The 17,680-nt window shown below is 57.4% G+C and overlaps 2 protein-coding genes and 1 long non-coding RNA gene across 6 annotated transcripts; 1 reads left to right on the top strand and 2 right to left on the bottom strand.

Moving 5' to 3' along the window:
- Positions 1 to 414: 414 nt before the first annotated feature.
- Positions 415 to 10,478, bottom strand: LOC149875688 (uncharacterized). The gene is made up of 5 exons (XM_090031059.1): positions 9,842 to 10,478; positions 9,639 to 9,744; positions 8,240 to 8,373; positions 6,253 to 6,379; positions 415 to 2,385 (listed from the first exon to the last, which is right to left on the bottom strand). Exons 1-5 carry the CDS (start codon positions 10,202 to 10,204, stop codon positions 551 to 553), a joined length of 2,565 nt encoding a protein of 854 aa, XP_089887185.1. The 5' UTR covers positions 10,205 to 10,478; the 3' UTR covers positions 415 to 550.
- Positions 10,479 to 10,525: 47 nt separating this feature from the next.
- LOC149875687 (uncharacterized) lies at positions 10,526 to 16,027 on the bottom strand. 4 transcript variants are annotated; one of them, XR_016439712.1, is made up of 3 exons: positions 15,745 to 15,884; positions 15,140 to 15,273; positions 10,526 to 12,667 (listed from the first exon to the last, which is right to left on the bottom strand). XR_016439712.1 is itself a non-coding variant. In XM_090031075.1 (2 exons), exons 1-2 carry the CDS (start codon positions 16,025 to 16,027, stop codon positions 12,656 to 12,658), a joined length of 900 nt encoding a protein of 299 aa, XP_089887201.1. In that variant the 3' UTR covers positions 10,531 to 12,655. The 4 variants fall into 4 exon arrangements, 2 of the variants coding, with proteins under 2 accessions (XP_089887201.1, XP_089887200.1); XR_016439711.1 differs by having other exon boundaries at positions 10,529 to 11,917; positions 12,037 to 12,667; positions 15,140 to 16,027; XM_090031075.1 differs by having other exon boundaries at positions 10,531 to 12,667; positions 15,140 to 16,027.
- On the top strand, positions 14,561 to 17,473 carry LOC149875686 (uncharacterized). Its single transcript, XR_016439746.1, has 2 exons — positions 14,561 to 16,113; positions 17,044 to 17,473. It is a non-coding gene; the product is annotated as an uncharacterized LOC149875686 (long non-coding RNA).
- Positions 17,474 to 17,680: the final 207 nt, after the last annotated feature.

Below are 17,680 nucleotides of genomic sequence, written 5' to 3'. Positions count from 1 at the left end.
TGGAGAGGCTGAGGGGGTCTAGTGGCCTGCTACAAACTAGTCAGAGGGGATCAGCGGCCATTGGGGGAGTCCCTGTTCCCCCGAGCACTCCCAAGAGTGACCAGGAATAACGGTCACAAGCTGGCAGAGGGGAGATTCAGACTACATCAGGGGTGCAACTTCACAATCAGGGCAGCTAGGGCCTGGAACCAACTTCCAAGGGATGTGATGCAGGCTCCTACCCTGGGGGTCTTTAAGAGGAGGTTGGATGAACACCTTCCTGGGGTCATTTGACCCCAGTACTCTTTCCTGCCATGGCAGGGGGTTGGACTAGATGATCTACTCAGGTCCCTTCCAACCCTAGAAATTATGAAACTGTAACATCTCCACGCCCTTCCTGCACTGCTGGCAGAATTAGGGTTGCTTTTGAGTGTGGATGTGCTGATTCCAGGATGAATGGGAGAGATGGCTGAAGCTTTTCCAATACTCCAAGCACCAATGTAGCTTCTCCGCTGTGTAGATACACTGGTATTCAGCACAGGCTGCAGGAGTAGGTGAATCTCTTCCCACACTAAGGGCATTGATGTGGCTTCTCCCTCGTGTGGATCCGCCGGTGCTGGGCCAGGGAGGAGGACTGAGTGAAGCTCTTCCCACACACAGAGCACAGATATGGCTTCTCCCCTGTGTGGATGCGCTGGTGCCGGGCCAGGCTGGAGAGGATGCTGAAGCTCTTCCCACACTCAGAGCATTGATATGGTTTCTCCCCTGTGTGGACATGCTGGTGCTGGGCCAGGTGGGAGGACTGGGTGAAGCTTTTGCCACACACAGAGCACTGATGTGTCTTCTCCCTTGTGTGGATGCGCCGGTGCTGAGCCAGGCCGGAGGAGCAAGTGAAGCACTTCCCACACTCAGAGCACTGATATGGCTTCTCTCCTGTGTGAATGACCTTGTGCTTGGCCAGGGAGGAGGAATAACTAAAGCTCTTCCCACACTCAGAGCACTGATATGGCTTCTCTCCCGTGTGCATGCGCTGGTGCTGGGCCACGTGGGAAGAATAACTGAAGCTCTTCCCACACACACAGCACTGATATGGCTTCTCTCCTGTGTGAATGCGCTGGTGGCTGGCAAGGGAGAAGGAATAACTGAAGCTCTTCGCACATTCAGAGCACTGATATGGCTTCTCCCCTGTGTGGACGCGCTGGTGCTTGGCCAGGTGGGAGGAATAACTGAAGCTCTTCCCACATTCAGAGCACTGATATGGCTTCTCCCCTGTGTGGACGCGCTGGTGCCGGGCCAGCTTGGAGGAATAACTGAAGCTCTTCCCACACTCAGAGCACTGATATGACTTCTCTCCCATGTGAACGTGCTTGTGCTTGTGCTTGGCCAGGGAGGAGGAATAACTGAAGTTCTTCCCACACTCAGAGCACTGAAACAGCTTCTCCCCTGTGTGCACACACTGGTGCCGGGCCAGCTCGGAGGAATAACTGAAGCTCTTCCCACACACAGAGCACTGATGTGGCTTCTCCCTTGTGTGCATGCACCTGTGCCTGGCCAAGCTGGAGGGCCACCTGAAGCTCATCCCACACTTCATGCAGCAATGTGGCTGCTGCCTCCTCCGCACACATTGGTGCTGGGACAGGCCTTGCCAGCTGATGAAGTTCTTCTTGCACTTGGTGCAGCGGTGCATCTTCCCCCCCAAGTGCATGCGCCGGTGCTGAACCAGGGAGAAGAAATGTTTGAAGGTCTTACCACATGTGACACAGCGGTACTGACACTTCTTGCTGTGCGCATCCTGGGTTTTAAGCAGTTCCAAGCTCCGCACGCAGCTCTTCCCCCTTTTGGTGGAGCGGTGGGGGAGCTGTCCAGAGTGGATCTGGTGGTGAGCAGCTAGGGTCGAGAGGCAGGAGAAGGTCTTCCCACACGTGGTGCATACATGGGGCCTCTCCCCAGTGTGCCTTATCTTGTGCAGAGCCAGGAATGAGGGGCAGGTAAAACTTTTCCTGCCCTGAGGGCAGGGGTGGGCTCTCCTCCTGGGCTTGGCGGTGGGCTCCTGCTTCCCTCTGAGGCCCCCCACACTGCCTTGGTTTGCATGCAGTGTCTCTCTCCAGTGGACCTTTGCTTTCTGCCTCTTCAGGTGTCTCAGCATGACATATTCGTCCCTGCACCTTGGGCTTCTTCTGGCTTCTTTCCCTTCTTCACTCCAATGCCCAACTAGAGATGCGACCTCGTTCACTGCTAAATTATCATTTTTTTGTGGCATCCCTTGACCCCTGTGCCATTGGTCCTTCACTGCGCTCAGGGAAGCCACTTCACCCCTACTCCCCAGGGAAGCCCATCGTGGCTCCAGCTTTTCAGGCCCTTCCTCAGAAGCCTGCTCCTCAGTTCCGCTCAGCAGCCAGGCATGTCCTGAATGGGAGGAAGAAATACCAAATTAGTCCCTGCCCTCCTGCCAAGGGGCAAGCACTGCTATTCCTTCTGCTGGGACGGGTCTCCGTGCAGGGCATTACTTTACTGTTACGGCTGCCAGGCTCTGGAATGGGCTCCAAAGGGAGGTGGTGCTCTCCCCTACCTTGGGGGTCTTCAAGAGGAGGTTGGATAGATATCTGGCCTGGGGTATTATTATCCCGAGACTCGTTCCTGCTCAGGGCATGGGGTTGGATTTGATGATCTATTCAGGTCCCGTCTGACTCTAGGAACTATGAAACTATGAAAGTTTAATCTGCTAAAAGAAAAAATCAGGTTTTCTAAGGGCTGCTGTGGGCCCAGGGGAAGAGGAGGCTGAGCCCTCCAACTGACTGGGCTGACACGCTCCACAAGCCCCAGTGGTTTGGTGAGACCCATCTGCAATGCTCGCCCTTGGTCTCTGGCAGTCCTGAAAGCCGCATCTGGGTGCAAGGGTGAACAGCCTCAGGGTGCATTTCTGGGGCTTGTCACCAGTCAGGATTGTGTTGTAAGCACTGCCCTACCCTGCTTGGTAGCAAAAGCCATCGTGTTTCATGCACTGTCCCTCCAAGAAATGTTCTGGAAGTGGAGGATGGAGAGCAGGGATGTGCTTCCTAGCTGTTTCTGGGGCAATGTCTGGTGCAGCGAATGAGCCCATGGAGCTTTCCTCTGCTAATGAATCCCAGGCAGCCTCCACATCACTGGAAGCTGCACTGGGACAAAGGCGTTGGCATGAGCCCACACACGGACTCTGGGCTGAGTCTCAGGCTTTGTGGTACTCAGGCCCTCAGAGAGGAAACAACAGTGGGGAGATTCTCATGAAAACAGTGGGGGATTCACTTCCCCCCACAACATGAAATCTTCTGAATCCCACCCACTCCACCGACCCACTTCATGCAGCCTGAGCCCAGGGTTACACATGTCCAGTGCTCGAGGTCAACCAGACCGGGAGACACCAGGGACAGCCCCAGCCTCTCTCTTCTCCAAAAAGAATGGTGGGGGGTGCAAAAAGCCCAGAAGTGAGAAACTGTGCCCATGAGGGGTGACAATAACCAGGGTAGAAGAGCCTAAAACTTAGCCCTGGGGAAGGCCTGAAAACTACACCCTCCTGAGTACTGGAAGACTTTAAAAGACTTACCCGTAATTATCTCTGGTGAAAACCTTTTGGCTGCTAACGAACTTGAGGATTAGGCCTTGTAATAATTACTATTACAGTTTACTGGATGTTAAATCAACAAGGGGCCATGTCAAATATTGGGGTTTTTTGGCAAAAACAATCCTCTTGGTAACAGTTTCCGCAGTTTGAATTTCAGGGAGAGGAACAAGACCTGTCTGCACACATGACAGCATAAGCTATTTGAGGTCAGCACCCTGGGATGGCAGTGTGGCAGAAAGCCACCTTGGTTTCTCCCCAAAATCTCTGCCCTGTGACACTGTGACTAAAACCTCTGAGCTGCAACCATTTGATTAGGGTGGGCTCTGCACACGGGACCCCACCCTCGGCCTGCCTCTTCAGGTGACTTGAGCTGGCTGCATTCCTGAGGGAGGGGGGAAACCTGCTCCCTCTGCCTACGGGACTGGTGCCTGGGTGAGGGGCATCTACCCGGTGGGCTGGGATCTGCCCGGCAACTGGTGACGGATTTCAAAGTGGTTGGCAGACAGCCAACCGGAGCTGACCTCCACTGGACCAGGTGAATGAGGTCACAGGGGCTATATAAGTTGGGACTGCCCAGGAGGAGGGGGCAGCAGCCATGTGGGGGACACAGAGAAGCCTTGCCATCTGAAACTGTCTCTCTCTCACCCCAAAACTCATGAGCAAGGAACTGCCTGCCTCCAAAGGGAAACTTCACCAGCCTTTGGAAGATACTTGTGAGCAAGCTACCCAATCTGATTAGATATTTAGCTGGCAGTAACACAGATACGTAATCAAAAGGCTACCTCAGCCACACTGTTTGCTCATTAGGATTTCTAAGATATTGCTCAATCCTGTACCCTAGTTTACCCTACCCCTTGTAATCAATAAAGTTCTCCTTTTTGACTGGTGTGGGAGACTTATTGAGGGGTGGGTCTAAATTATGCCTAAGAGACCCCTTAGGTCTGCGGACTAAGGGAGACTTTACTTTTAGCCCCCTGACTTGGGGAAGTGCCCCAAGTGCCTGTACTGGGTCAACTACCTGTCGTACTATTAGGCCTGTGTTTCCCTGAGGACACAGGGCCGAGACAGTCCCTTCTCGGGGTGGTGGCGGTGATGTTACCCCCAGACTAGCGAGTGTGCTCCGGGAGAGGGGTCGGCCGAGCATAAGGCACCGCTAGGGAGGCATTCGGAGCCTGGAAGGTAGGCAGGCACAGGGAGGTGGCACAGGCAGCACAGGGCAGGTCTCCAGTTTCCAGGCTCCCTTTCACCCTGGACAGGGAGCATTTGTGAGAGGGGAGTTGGGTGGAGGGGACAGCCACAACTCACCTGGCCGCAGGTCCTCTGACCTTGAGATTGCCCCACGGTCCTCATCATCACAAACCCACAGCTCCACCTGTCCTCGCTGGATGCTGCTGATCAAGTCGGGAGCAGAGCCTCGATATCCTGTTTGGGGCAGTGGTTAAAGAGAGTTTATCCACTGGCACTGGATGCAGAATAAGCAACTGAAATTTGGGGAATGGAGCCAATGAACTCAAGGATTGGAATAAGGACTTGAAGGACAAGGGAGGATGGACATTTAGGCTGAAAGGGAAAGCATAGCAGGGAGAAGAGGATGGTCCTTTTCATCCAGTGCAGTGGACCTATGGTCATGTAGGAAAGCAAACACGAGTGCAATTCCAGGCAAATGAGTGGAAATGAGCTTGGACAGGACACACGAGGCAGGAGAGGGAAGAACTCAGAATAACTGCCCAAGGAACAGCTGGTAGTGCATTTTCAGGCACAATGAATAGCAAATGATATGCTCATGGCGAGAAGGGGTCAGACTTGATGATCGGTGTCAGACTTGACGATCAGCTCAGGTCCCTTCCGACCCTACTAACTATGAAACCTACAAACTATGAAGTCAAAAGGGAAATCATGTTATCAAGAGGGAAGACTCCAGGGAAGGTGGCTGAGATCAAATGAAGGAGGTATATATACAAGTATGAGATGTGAGAGGTCTGATCATGGACAGAGCAGTGGGGAACAAAGGGATTTAAGCTGCCGGCCAAACGTTTATGAGGACAAGACTGTTAACACCACCCGGAAGAAGGCACAAAAGGATCTTGTAGTCATCCCTGATGCCCAAGATGAACATGGGCCGGCAGTGTGGGGACGTAGTCAGGAAGGCCAACCACACCTTGTCATGCATCCACAGATGCATCTCGAGCAGGGCCAAGGAGGTGATCCTCCCCCTCTATGCGGCACTGGTCAGGCCACAGTGGGAGTACTGCATCCAGTTCTGGGCGCCGCACTTCAAGAGGGACGTGGACAACATGGAGATGGTTCAGAGGAGGCCACTTGCATGATCAGGGGCAGCAGGGCAGGCCCTACGAGAACCACAGCCATAATTTGACTGAGAGTAGATTCAGACTAGACATCAGGAGGCTCTACTTCACTGTCAGGGTGACTAGGAACTGGAACCAACTTCCAAGGAAAGTGGCGGCCACTCCAACCCTGGGGGTCTTCAAAAGAAGGCTAGACAATCACCTAGCCGGGGTCATGTGACACCAGCATCCTTTCCTGCCCATGGCAGGGGGTCGGACTTGATGATCTGCTTAGGTGCCTCCAACCTGACCAACTATGAAACTATGAAGAGAACAATACCGCTTCAGAGCTCACATGGCTCCAGGGCAAAGCAAGAACCAGGGCTTTACCCAGGGAAACGAGGGCTTGGTAGTTCCTCAGCATCTGGTCCCGGTAAAGCCCCTTGTCTTCCTCTTCCAGCAGCTCCCACTCCTCCCGTGTGAAATACACTGCCACGTCCGCAAACGCCTCCCGGAGCTGCAGGCACAAGCGTTACAGCATCAGTCTCTCCTGCCCCAGCTGCCCCCAGCCCCCATGACCCCGTGTGCACTCGCTCTGCACTACAGCGCTTTGCACGCTTAGCTAGGACAGGCAGGGGTACGCTACTCAGCTGACACATGATACGCAGGGATCCTGGTTTTCTATCTTTAAAAATTGCTAATTCTCTCATTAAAAAAAATGCACCCAAGCCATAGCCTGCCCACCCCTGCTGGTGCCCCACGCCCCGCACAGCCCCCTGGCCCTGCTGGTGACTCTCGCTCCCCACGTAGTGCCCTGCTGGCACTGCTGCTTCCCTCAGTCCTCACCCACTGCGCTCTGCCCAGCCCAGCCCAGCCCAGACCTTCCTGCTCAGCAGCGCCGCGGCCCCGGCTGCAGCACGTGGGAGGTGCTCACTAGTGAAGCACAGCCCGTGGGGTTGGTGGGGAGGGCTCCCAGCTGTGGCCTCACGATCCCCGTCCTGCTGCCCACCTCCTGAGGCCTCCGTGGCCCAGGGAGCAGGACCTGGCATGGCAGTACAGGGCAGGGTGGGACAGCTTGGCAGTGGTGCCACGAGCCAAGAGCCACCATGGTGAGGGGCCCTTGCCCACAGCGGGGGTTGTGGCACGGACTTGTGCTTCACACTGCTGCTGCGTGGGGAAGGGGTGAATCCCATGGCAGTGCTTGGATCGCAGCAGCAGCATTGATCTTCCCTGCCTGGCCCCCCTGAGTCCTTAATGACCTCCATCCCCTCCTGCCAAGGGAGGGCCATTTCAGTGTAGCCGTGGGGGATGAACATGTCCTGGATACCAAGCAGCCCCACAACCTCAAACAGCCTCTCTCAAGCAACAGGCTGCCGAACTCCCATTTTCACCATGGCACTGGGCCTTGCAACGGAGCCTGATGCAAACACCGGCCCCTCCTCAATACACATCACATCGTCACTGAGCCAGAGAGCACGCAGCTGACGGTCAATCACCCCTTGACCTCTACCGTTCTTATAGGCCATCCCGCTGCTGTCTACACTGGCAGACGGTGCGATCCCTCCAGGAAGGACTGAATCAACCCCGCTCCAACATCTGGTCCAGAAAGAGACAAAGGCTTGTGGCAGGACACTTTCACCCCCCTGCACTGCCCAGTGCTGACACCTCAGAGCAGCTGTCCTTAAACCAGAGACTTCAAAACAAACCTGAACATGGAGCTGTGCAACCAGAAATCATCTGCAGGCTGGGTTGTGCTAAGCACGGTCCTCACAGAGGCTGCGGAGTCTTCTCCGATTAACTAGATTTGCTGCTGTGTCCCCTTGGTGTGGGGGGGTCTTTACTTCCATCCCCTCTCCTAGCACTGTCCCCCTTCCCACCCCGGGGCCCCCCTGCACTTGGCATTCAAAACACTCTCTGTATTTAACAGTCTGGTCTGTGCACAGCCTTCGATTCCCACTGATGAAATGAGTGTGGCATCGAAGACACCTGTGCTGAGCCTCTGATTCAGTTGGTTTGTAAGCTGCAAATCCATCCTGGCTTCTGCCTCCCCTCACACCAACACAGATAATCAGCAGCCAGGTGTGCTGCTCACTCCTGCCAAACCGATGTGCTGGGGGGCCCTGCTGGCATCGGCTGCAGAGACCCTCTGTGCTCCCCAGCGCTAGCTGGGGGGGAGAGGCTCAGCTGTAGAGACCACTGCCCCAGGCTGCCTGGTGCTGGCTGGCTGGACTCTGACCAGGTCTTCCCATGCCACCACGCCTGCTCGCTCTTCAGGTCTCTGCTCCCCAAACTCTTGACTGCACCCCTGCATCCTCCTGGCCTCTGCCCCAGCTGCACTCCCAACTCCACCCCCACCTCAAGCTCGTGCCCTGCTCACCTCCATGCTCTCCCCCGGCCCAGGTGTCAGGGAGCCGCTCTGTCCCCGTCTCCCTGGGGAGGGTCTCTGCAGGTCCCGGTTGACAGGCCCTTCCTCGGGAGGCTGCTCATCCGCTCGGCTCACGGTCCCGGCACCTGCGGGTGGGAAGAGAGTGCACAGGTGAGCCCTGGGGTGGTGGCAGGGGAAAGCCCTGCTCGTCTACCCGGACTGGCCCGGGGGAAGGGGGCTGGAGGCAGCAGTGTGTGGAAGAGGGGGGAGAAGGGAGACTCATCGTCCCACCAGCAAGAGGCTGGGGATGAGCCCCTAGAACTGCCCCCACGCTGGTGGTGATCACAGCACCGTGACATCGGTCCCTAGGAAAGGACCTGGAGGGGTGCTGGTGCTGGCAGGTCTACACATTGGGGTGGGAAATGCAGGGTCTATCAGCTTCAGGACAAGTGAAACACTTCCAGGGCCACGGGGAGAACAGGAGCCGCCGGCCTGCCGGAGCACGGGCCCACCGAACTGTTGTGGCAGAGACATTTCTGTGCTGGGGGACGGGGCCTCCTGCCTCTGGACAGGGGAGACCCACCGCTCCTCACCTCGCCTGGGGAAGGGCCTGGTCCGGGGCACCCGCCCGGGGACCCTCTGCGTGCCGACAGCTCCCAGGTCTGCCCTGTCCCAGGGCCCTGGGTGAACTGCACCTGCACCAGCCACACGGGACTCTCATTTCCACATCACTGGCACCAGGCTCTTAGTGACTGGTATTATTACAACACTGATCATTAGGACAGCAATTAGATCACTGGTTGTGACCATGGCAGCATGGCAAGGACCAGTCACCGAAAGCATCTTTCTGAGAGGAGCGGTGCAGGCAGCGAGAAAGGTCCTGGGCCTCAGACCACCCACCGGGACCAGAGCCCTGTCCCGCCCCAGCCACACAGCTACAAACCCTGCGGCCCTGTCCCGGGCAGGGGCAGGCACTGGAGCCGCTCACCCCAACCGCAGCACAGCCACTCGGGCTCCTAACTGCACGCCAGGACTTCATCCCGCACTACACCTGCCCCCCTGGTCCTTGCGCTCACTCAAGAGCCACCGGACACTGTCCGCTCCGCTCGCTGTCCTCCCTTGCAGCAGCATTTGTTTGGAGCCCCCCACCCCACTCCCAGCCCTGTTTTCTACTTAGTTGCTCCCCAAACTCAACTGGCCTAAGCCCAGGAGCCAACAGTGACAATGGCGTGGTGCGTGGGGAGGGAACTGTTGCTCTTTGGGTGTCGAGCCCGGGTTAACCTTGTACGTCAGGAAGGCTGGCAAGGGCCTGGTCCGGGGTGGGGCGGGGGCTCCGCTGTGACGACATGGGGCAGCTTGTCCTCGGGCCCAGGGGTTCCCCATCTCCTGCCCCCGCGGGGCCTGTCCTCACCGTGGGGCTTCGGCGGCTGCTCCCAGGAGTCCCCAGGCTCCGGCAGGGCCCCGGGGGGCTGCATCGTGTCTGAGGACACCTCCTCGACCTCCACATGCACTGTGACCTGGGGACACACAAACGTGTCACTGGGGAGCCGGGATCTGGGGGGGACGTCCCCCGGACACGGGGAGGTGCGGATGGCTCCAGACAAACGATCTCACCGGGAGCTTCCCGTCCTCCGCCTGCCCCAGCCGAGCCCCCTCGGCCAGGGCCACGGCCTGGGCGCAGGTCTCCACGCGGCCCCCGCACGCCCAGCTCCGCATCTCTGGGGGCAGGATGGCCAGGAGCTGCTCCAGCACCACCAGCTCCAGCATCTGCTCCTTGCTCCGGCGCTGGGGCTCCAGCCAGCGCCGGCACAGCTCCCGCAGGCGGCTGCAAATCTCCCGCGGGCCCTCGGCTTCCCGGTAGCGCAGGCCACGGAAGAGCTGGCGCCAGGGCTCTGGGGAGGGGGGCTCGTCCGGCGGTGCCAGCGCTGGGGTGGCGGAGGGCAGCTCGGCCTGGCCTGGGGGCTGCGTGGCCTGCATCGTGTCCCGCCCCCGAGCTCTCGGTGCTGCACCGGTCCGGTCGGGACGCCACGAGGGGCTTCTGCCCCCTCAGCCCCTGCCTGCAGACCTGCTGGGCCCCTGCTCCCGCCGGGAAGGGAGGCCCACGGCTGCCACGGGCTCCGGCGCAGCACCCACGTCTCCCTGGGAGGGGTCTCGCCGGTCGGGGCCGGGGCTCTCGCTCTCTGCACACTTGTGCACCGCGCTGGTCGGCAGTGTCCAGTCTCCAGGAACACCTGTGGGAAAGGAGACAGTGGAAATCTGGGCATGGATCCGAGACCCGGGACCAGGACCCTGCCCTAGCCCAAGGTCTTCCCACACTTGATGCTCCCAACCACCCCCTCTGGAGCAGTCTCAGAGCTGTCCTCCCTTCCCCTCTGACCCCAACCCAGGATGCGGCACCGGGCTGGCTGGAAACGTGGCGCAGTCGCGGCTCTCCACCCCTTCCCCAGCCCAATGGCTGCTCCCTCCTCCCCCCTCCCTGCAGTTAGGGGGACCCTGGCTCCCTGTTTGGGTGGGACAGTGCCAAAACAGGAACCTCAAATCCCGGTCCTGGGTTGCATTACCCCAGGACAGCTTTTGTCCCAAATTCACCGTGTCTAGAGGGATGGAAATTGTGCTTTCCCTTTGCAGGCGGGCAAGTTCAGGTGTACAAGGGGCTGGTGGGAGCAGGATGTAGGGGGCACCAGGGCACTCACACACCCACACACAAGCACCCAGCCATGAATGCAGTGGGAAAGTCTGGAGAGCAGCTCCCTGCAGGTACATGTATGGAGGGTGGTGGAAGAGGTCTTGTAGGGCAGAGTGGGGTGGATGGGGACCCCAGCAGGTAGAGAGGAGGGGGGCAGGTCCTGGCATGGGGGGGCATATGCCAGTCCACATCTCGTTGAGGGGAGGCGGGTGTGTAATCCTGAGGAAGGGGCCGGCCCCCGCAGGCCTGCTGATCCCTGAACTCCCCCACCCCTCCCATTACCCCTTAGCGCTGCCCTGCAGGCTGGGCACAGTGAGATCCCGCACCCCAGGCTCGGTGGGGCAGGAGCAGGGATGGGGCAGTTGGAACCCGCCTCCCCGTGGCATCACGTCTTGCTTCTGCCCCCACCCCCAACCACAGGGACCTGCCCTGGGTGGGACGGGACAGCCCCACGCCTGGGCACTGGGGGGGGTGACACTTGCCAGTAGCAGATGCCACTTTCCATGGGGGGGCTCCTGGCCCTTCCTTGCCTGCTTTGCAAGCCCTGCCTGGTGCGATTGGAGGAGGGAGCAGCCTGTTGGACCGCTCACCCCTGCCCGAGACCAGGTTCAGCACTGCCCTCATCTGCATATTCAAATCACATGTAAATGAGACCTGCGGAGGGCATTACCCCCTGCCCAGCACAGCCCACCCCCCCAATGTGCTGTTGTGGTTGCAGGCTGCAGACACACGTGACAGCCTAGTGTGGACGCGACCACAGCCCCCAACCAAGCAGATGTGCAGGCTGCAGACAGCTTGCAGCCCCAGAGCCCATCACCGTCTGACCCCTCCAGGAGGGAGGAGCCCCCTGTGCCCACACCAAACCCCTTGCAGGGTCCATGGCTCATAGGAACAGGCTCATCTTGCCTGGGGGATGCTGCCCATGAGCCCGGGGGCAGCCCGGGGGCTCCTCAGCCCCTCTGGCTCCAAGCCCTGTGCTCCCCTGAGACCATGCACATTCATCACTGTGATGGGGACAAAAAGTCAAAAAAAACCCCAGGCAATTAGTTTACACTGGTGGAGGGGTCCAGCTTTCCACAATGCGGGGGGCCAGGTAATGTGCACCAGAGCAGAGCAACCCCACCTGGCATGGGATGGGAGGGCCTGAGTCAGAGCCCACCAGTCCTCCTAACCATGTCCATCAAGGGGTAACACGAGATTGAGAGCACAGGCAGCGTCTTGCTCTTGTGGGAGACATTTCCCCTGCATCACCTGTCACAGGTCTGCTAGGCGCTGTGAGTGTATCAGTTGTTAGGCTGCTGGATTCGGGATTGAGGAGTCAGAGGAGTGAAGTAAAGGCAAATTTACTGATAGCTCTTCCATACATAGTTAACAGAAAGGTTAATGCAAAAAACAGTAATAAAGAGCTAACAGTGAATGATAACAACAGATAGACAGAACAACAAAGAGTTCCCACGTGGGGTTGGCAACATATCGGCAGTCCCTCTGTGCCAGGTGCACGCCAAATTTCGTAGTTGTTCCAGGGAAGTCAGGAGTCCCTGATCAACGCTGTCCGAGGGGTCACCGGGAAGGTCTCTGGGTCAGGACCTGGTCCCTGCCCACACTGGGAGTCCGGGGTCCAGGCTTGGTCCAGCAATGGTCCTTCTGTCCCATCCTTCATGCTGGTCATTTGACATGCACGTTACTTTATGCCTCATCTTATGCTAATCTGTTGGCTTTAGAGCCGCTCACAATCTTGCCCTTTAGGTGTTACCCTATGGGATCAAAAGGTGTTAGAAATTATCATGAAAGGTTACCACCTGAACTTGGGTTCACCCTATAAGCAAATTACACCACATTACTTTGAGGTTTGAAATTAGCATTACTCCTCCCTTAGTTTCTTATTCTTGGAATGTGCTAATTATATTAGGTGGCCAGATCTTGTTATGGCTTGACCTTTAAAAAACCTGTTAGATCAGCTAATCTTGTAGCTCTGCTTACTTTCAGGGCTCAGTGGTCCCATGATCAGTGCAAACAGTTAGATTCAACACTTTGGTTAAATTGTGACAGACAAATTCCACTTGCAGGTAGTAAACTTGCAAGCTTTGCATTAGTTCATCTTAACTGCTTAGACTGTTGCCTGAATGTCACCAAGAGTATATATTTATTTGTTAGAACCCCTCTGGTTCTTACCACCACAATCACCCCTGCTCCCACATACAGGGCTGTGTTTCGTGTCCCTCCAACCCTTACCTGAGGGAAAGGGCAACAGCCAACTGCCCCCAGGCTCTGAGACAGTTTCCCTTTGGGCCCTAGGGGACGTTTGGAAAATCATCCATGTTCGCAGGTGTTTTGGATCTTCCAGGCTGCAAAGGAGCCCATCTTCCACGGCCCTGGTTGGGGACAAGGGTTTGGTGGATGTTTGTCCTGTCACCACTGGGGCAGGCCCAGGTGGAGGTGGGAGTAGGGGGAAAAGCTTCCTGCCCCTCGGGCACCACAGATCTGCCCTCAGAGCCCGCTACAGCTCCCGCCCAGCCACAGCCCTCTGCCCCTCTGGGAGGGGGCCATAAAGGGCTCAGTTTTCTCCCCACAGGGCGCATCTACATCAAATGTTTACTGCAGAGCTGCTTGCAGAGACGTTTCCTGCACACGTAGTCATCTACACATGTGCCTCTATTAGGGCACACAAAATGAATCAACTCTGGAGCAGCCAAGCGCCAGTCTGCTCCAGTTTTTTCATGGGTAACAACACAGTGCTGCACCCAGGTGCCAGCAAGCCTGTGCCCCAGCCCCCCGCGCAGCGCACTGCACCCCCGTCACAGCAGTCGGACGTGCTGTGCGTGTAGAAACTCTGGAGCAACATTCCTCAGAGTTTTTTTGCTGCAGGGCGCACGTTTATATGGCAGGCCCAGGAGGAAAAGACTCTGGAGCAATGTGACGGCCAGAACCAAAGGGGTTAATGAGGAAATTATAGCAAATTATATCTGCTCCTTGGAGACATGTGACAGCAGTCTGACAGTTGATATTAGCTAAGGCAAAGCTTGTAAGATTGTAACCTGCAAATTGTATCTTGTCTGTCGCAAGTATAACCTTAAAATTAACTGTCTGCACCGTTCAGAAGACTGACTGGGCCCCAAAAAGCGGAACTAGAAAACAGAACTGGAAACTTCAGCTCACCCATTGGTTCTTGCTTAAACGGCAGTTGAAATAACAAACCAGACCACAAGATATGATCGACACAGTCCAAAAATTCCAAAAAGGAAGTAGCCAGCTCGGATGAACTCAGGTGGAGTAAATGCTAATCTAAAACCCCAAAGTGATGTGGTGTGATTTGCTTATTGGGGGAGTCCAATTTCTGACACCTTCTAATCCCATAGGGTAACAGCTGTCAGACAAAATTATAAATGGCTCTGAGCTAACAGAGTAGCATAAGACAAGGTAGAAATGAGCAGTATGACAGGTGACCAGCATGAAGGAGGGGACAGAAGGACCATCGCTGGACCAAGCCTGGACCCCGGACTTCCAGTGTGAGCAGGGACCGGGTCCTGACCAAGGGAGTTTCCTGGCGACCCCTTGGACAGCGTTGATTGGGGACACCCGACTTTGCTGGAACGACCTGCGGTAAGTTGCCAGCCCCACGTGGGCACTCTTTGTCCTTCTGTCCGTCTGTTGTTACCACTCGCTGCTAGCTCCATATTACTGTTAGTCCCATTAACTTTTCTGTTAGCTGGTGAACATGTGAGCTACCAGTGTATCTGCCTCTGCTTCACTCCCCGCTCGCCTCCTTGATCCCAAACCCAGCAGCCTCACGGCTGACACGCTCACAGCGCCTAGCCGGCCTGTGACACATCAATAAGCCCGAGTTTATTTGTGTGCATTAATTGCACACCTAGACACACACATGCAGATGTTAACTGAGCTCTCCAGCCTCCACATGCCTTTGGAGGAGGAGAAGTTTCCTCTTGGGCTGGCAAAAAATGCTCAGCACCACTGATCCGGACCCAAAGCTGAGGAGAGGTGGCAGAAGGGCACTTTTATTATTAAGCTTAGAAATGTCCTGGTCTCCGGCCAAATCAGCTAAACCTTGTACCACGACCCCCTCCCACCCTCCAATACCCACCAGACACGAGACAATGCGATGCCCTCCAAGCTCCCCACACTGAACTGCTGATGGGCAGGTGCCCCCACCCAGCCTCGTGAGTCCTCCTCTGTCCCAGGGGCCCCCACAGCCTCCTGCTCACACTCACCCTGGTCTGGGTGTAGCGATGCCACAGGGTGACCGGGTTGGATTGAAATCCCCGTTGCCAGCGCTGCGAGCTCCTGGTACCCCTCCCAGACGCGTGGTCCGACGCGCCCCGCACCCGGGCCCGCTCCCGCTGCGCTGTGGAGCATTTGCTGGTCGTCCACGCAGCCCCGGCAGAGAAGTCCACCGCCGGGGCCCTCGGGGCTGGGGGTGTCGGGGCCGCCCGGTGCGGGGCGCCGAGGTCCGCACGACGCGGGGAAGCGGCGCCGTGACTGACGCGGCGAGCTCTGCGCGTCCGGGCCGCGTCCCGCGGGCGTTTCCATCGGCCCGAGCCCCGCCCGTGTCCCGCGCGCCTGGCCCGGGGGGTCTCCGCTCCGCCTCCCCGCGCAGCCGGGCTCGGCGCCGCCGCCCCCCCGCACTCCGCACCGCGGACAGAAAGCGATGGCAGGACGGGGGTGCGGGGGAGGCGGCGTCCCCGGGCGCTGGGGAGGGCCCGGGCCGGGGCAGTCTTGGGGGGGCTTGGTCCCGCCCCCATGGACCCCTCATGTGCCCCCCCCCGCAGGGCTGGAGCTCGGGGCGTCCCGCACCCCCGCATTTGCGGCCACCTACCCCGCCGGCGCTGCGGGAGCTCCTCGGTGCGGGGCAGCCCCGGCCCCGGGCGGAGCAGCGGCGGCCACGGGCGGGGCGAGCCGCCGAATCCCGGGGGCTGGGCGGGGCCGTCGCCGCCGGCTCCCCGCGCCCCGCCCCGGGCTGCCCCCTCCCCGCGCACTGCTGCCGTCCCGCACCCGCCGGGCTCCGGGATCAGGACAGCCCAGGCGGACCCGCGGGACCCCGCCCCGCCCCGCCCCGCCATATTTTCACATGAACTTTGAATGTCCAAAACAACATGCATTATTGTTGTTCCCCTTGTCTTGCAGAGAAGCTACCCATTTGGGGAAGACTTTACAAATAAAGCAGGAAGCTGCAGTCTCAGCTGAGGTAAGCTTCAGACCCCTTGCATGCCTAGTATGGATGCATGCAAATGTACGGGGACGAAAGGGGAGAACTGACTGCTGATTCCACCCCAATTATTTATTTAGCATGTTTTAATAATTCTGGGGTCAAAGTCATCGAATCGGGGAATCCGAGAAGGGGTGGTAGGGACCGCCACACGTCATCTAGTTTAACCCCCTGCCTGAGGCAGGATCATCCCTACTCAAACCAGCCTATCCAAACCACAAGTTAAACTAAGGGCGGGCAAAATACAGCCCATGGTCTGGATCTGACCCTCCAGGCCACTCTATCCAGCCCACAGGGCTGCTAAAAAATTTAGTAAATAAATATTTATTTGCTCCTGGCTGCCTGTCAGAAATAACAGGAGCCAGGGGCAGGAGGAGCCATGGGGAGCTGGCAGGGCTCAGCAGCCCAGCCATCCCCCACCCCCAGCCATTTCCCTGACTTCCTGCCCCCGCACTGCTCCAGCACCATGTGCCTCCTGGCTGCATCACTGGACCAGGGAGAACAGGGCTGTGCTGGTACCCCGGGGCCACGACCGGGGGTTTGTGTGTGCGTGTGTGTGTAGGGTGAGTCCCACATGCACACCCTACCACAGACATGCACCCATAGCCCCTCACACTGCCATACATGCAGACCCCCACACCCCCACCCCTTCACACACTCCAGCCACCCTCCCCCACACACAACCCCCCCAAAAGCCGATACCCATCCACACCCCACATATACACACCCACATCCTCTTTCACCCCACACCCCCACACCCACACCCATCCACCCAAACACCTCCACAGCTTGCCAAAACTTGGTACGCAGCCCGGCAGCCGAAACAATTACCCACCTCTGATCTAAACTGTACATAGCACTACTGTCAGCCCTGACACAACACAGACCTAGCACCCTCACCTGCCACAGGTAAAGCACGGGAACCATGCAGCCACAGCAGCACTCGCATTGGCACCGGATGTTCGAGATACGGTGTACTCTAACATACTGCGTAATACCTGCAGTCACTGAAAAATGAAGAGAAAAGAAGTTTCTGCCAGGGCAGTCCCCGTCCTGAATCGTTCTGGAGCAGTGACTAAACTGTAGGCTGCTAGGCCTCACTTCAGGAGTGGGTTTCTAAATGCTGGATGGCTTCCAGCAATAGATGCTCTCGGGACATTTTATTGTATCCTGCTGCAGTTCTGTTACCCGTAGAGTTGAGCGAGTCGGTCTGTATTTTTATTTGCATGCAGTCCTGGTTTCCCCCTCTCTAAGCAAGTAAAAGCTGAACCATGTTCTGTAAATGATGGGATTGTTCACTGGTTTTGGGTCATAGCAGAAGTAAAACACAACACCTGGATGTGCCTGGTTTTTGTGTGTTTGCTTGCCTTTCCCGCGCACTCTTATCCCAGTGGGTGTCCTTTGAGGGTATGTCATATCTTAGAAAAGGAGAAAGAGAAGAAGGAACCTCCTTTCCATTAGAGGTTGTAGTTGCCTGTTCTCTCTATCTGCCTGTCACTCCCTTTGCTCTCAGTCACCGTTGTAACGTATATGCAGCATGCCCCAA

This window comes from Crocodylus siamensis, chromosome 1 (assembly GCF_052110815.1).
Source record: "Crocodylus siamensis isolate JL-2025a chromosome 1, ASM5211081v1, whole genome shotgun sequence".
Lineage (NCBI taxonomy): Eukaryota > Metazoa > Chordata > Crocodylia > Crocodylidae > Crocodylus > Crocodylus siamensis.
Note: the sequence above shows the minus strand (reverse complement) of the source record. Positions and strands in the feature narration are given on the sequence as shown.

Coding starts and splice junctions, on each gene's coding strand:
- LOC149875688 (XM_090031059.1), bottom strand. CDS start 10,204: ATGCAGGCCACGCAGCCCCCAGGCCAGGCCGAGCTGCCCTCCGCCACC. Junction 8,374..9,638: donor GCAGCCGCCGAAGCCCCACG/GTGAGGACAGGC, acceptor TCCCACCCGCAG/GTGCCGGGACCGTGAGCCGA. Junction 2,386..6,252: donor CCAAGCCCTCGTTTCCCTGG/GTAAAGCCCTGG, acceptor CCTCCCATTCAG/GACATGCCTGGCTGCTGAGC.
- LOC149875687 (XM_090031074.1), bottom strand. CDS start 16,027: ATGCATGTTGTTTTGGACATTCAAAGTTCATGTGAAAATATGGCGGGG. Junction 11,538..15,139: donor ATCGCTACACCCAGACCAGG/GTGAGTGTGAGC, acceptor TTGAATATGCAG/ATGAGGGCAGTGCTGAACCT.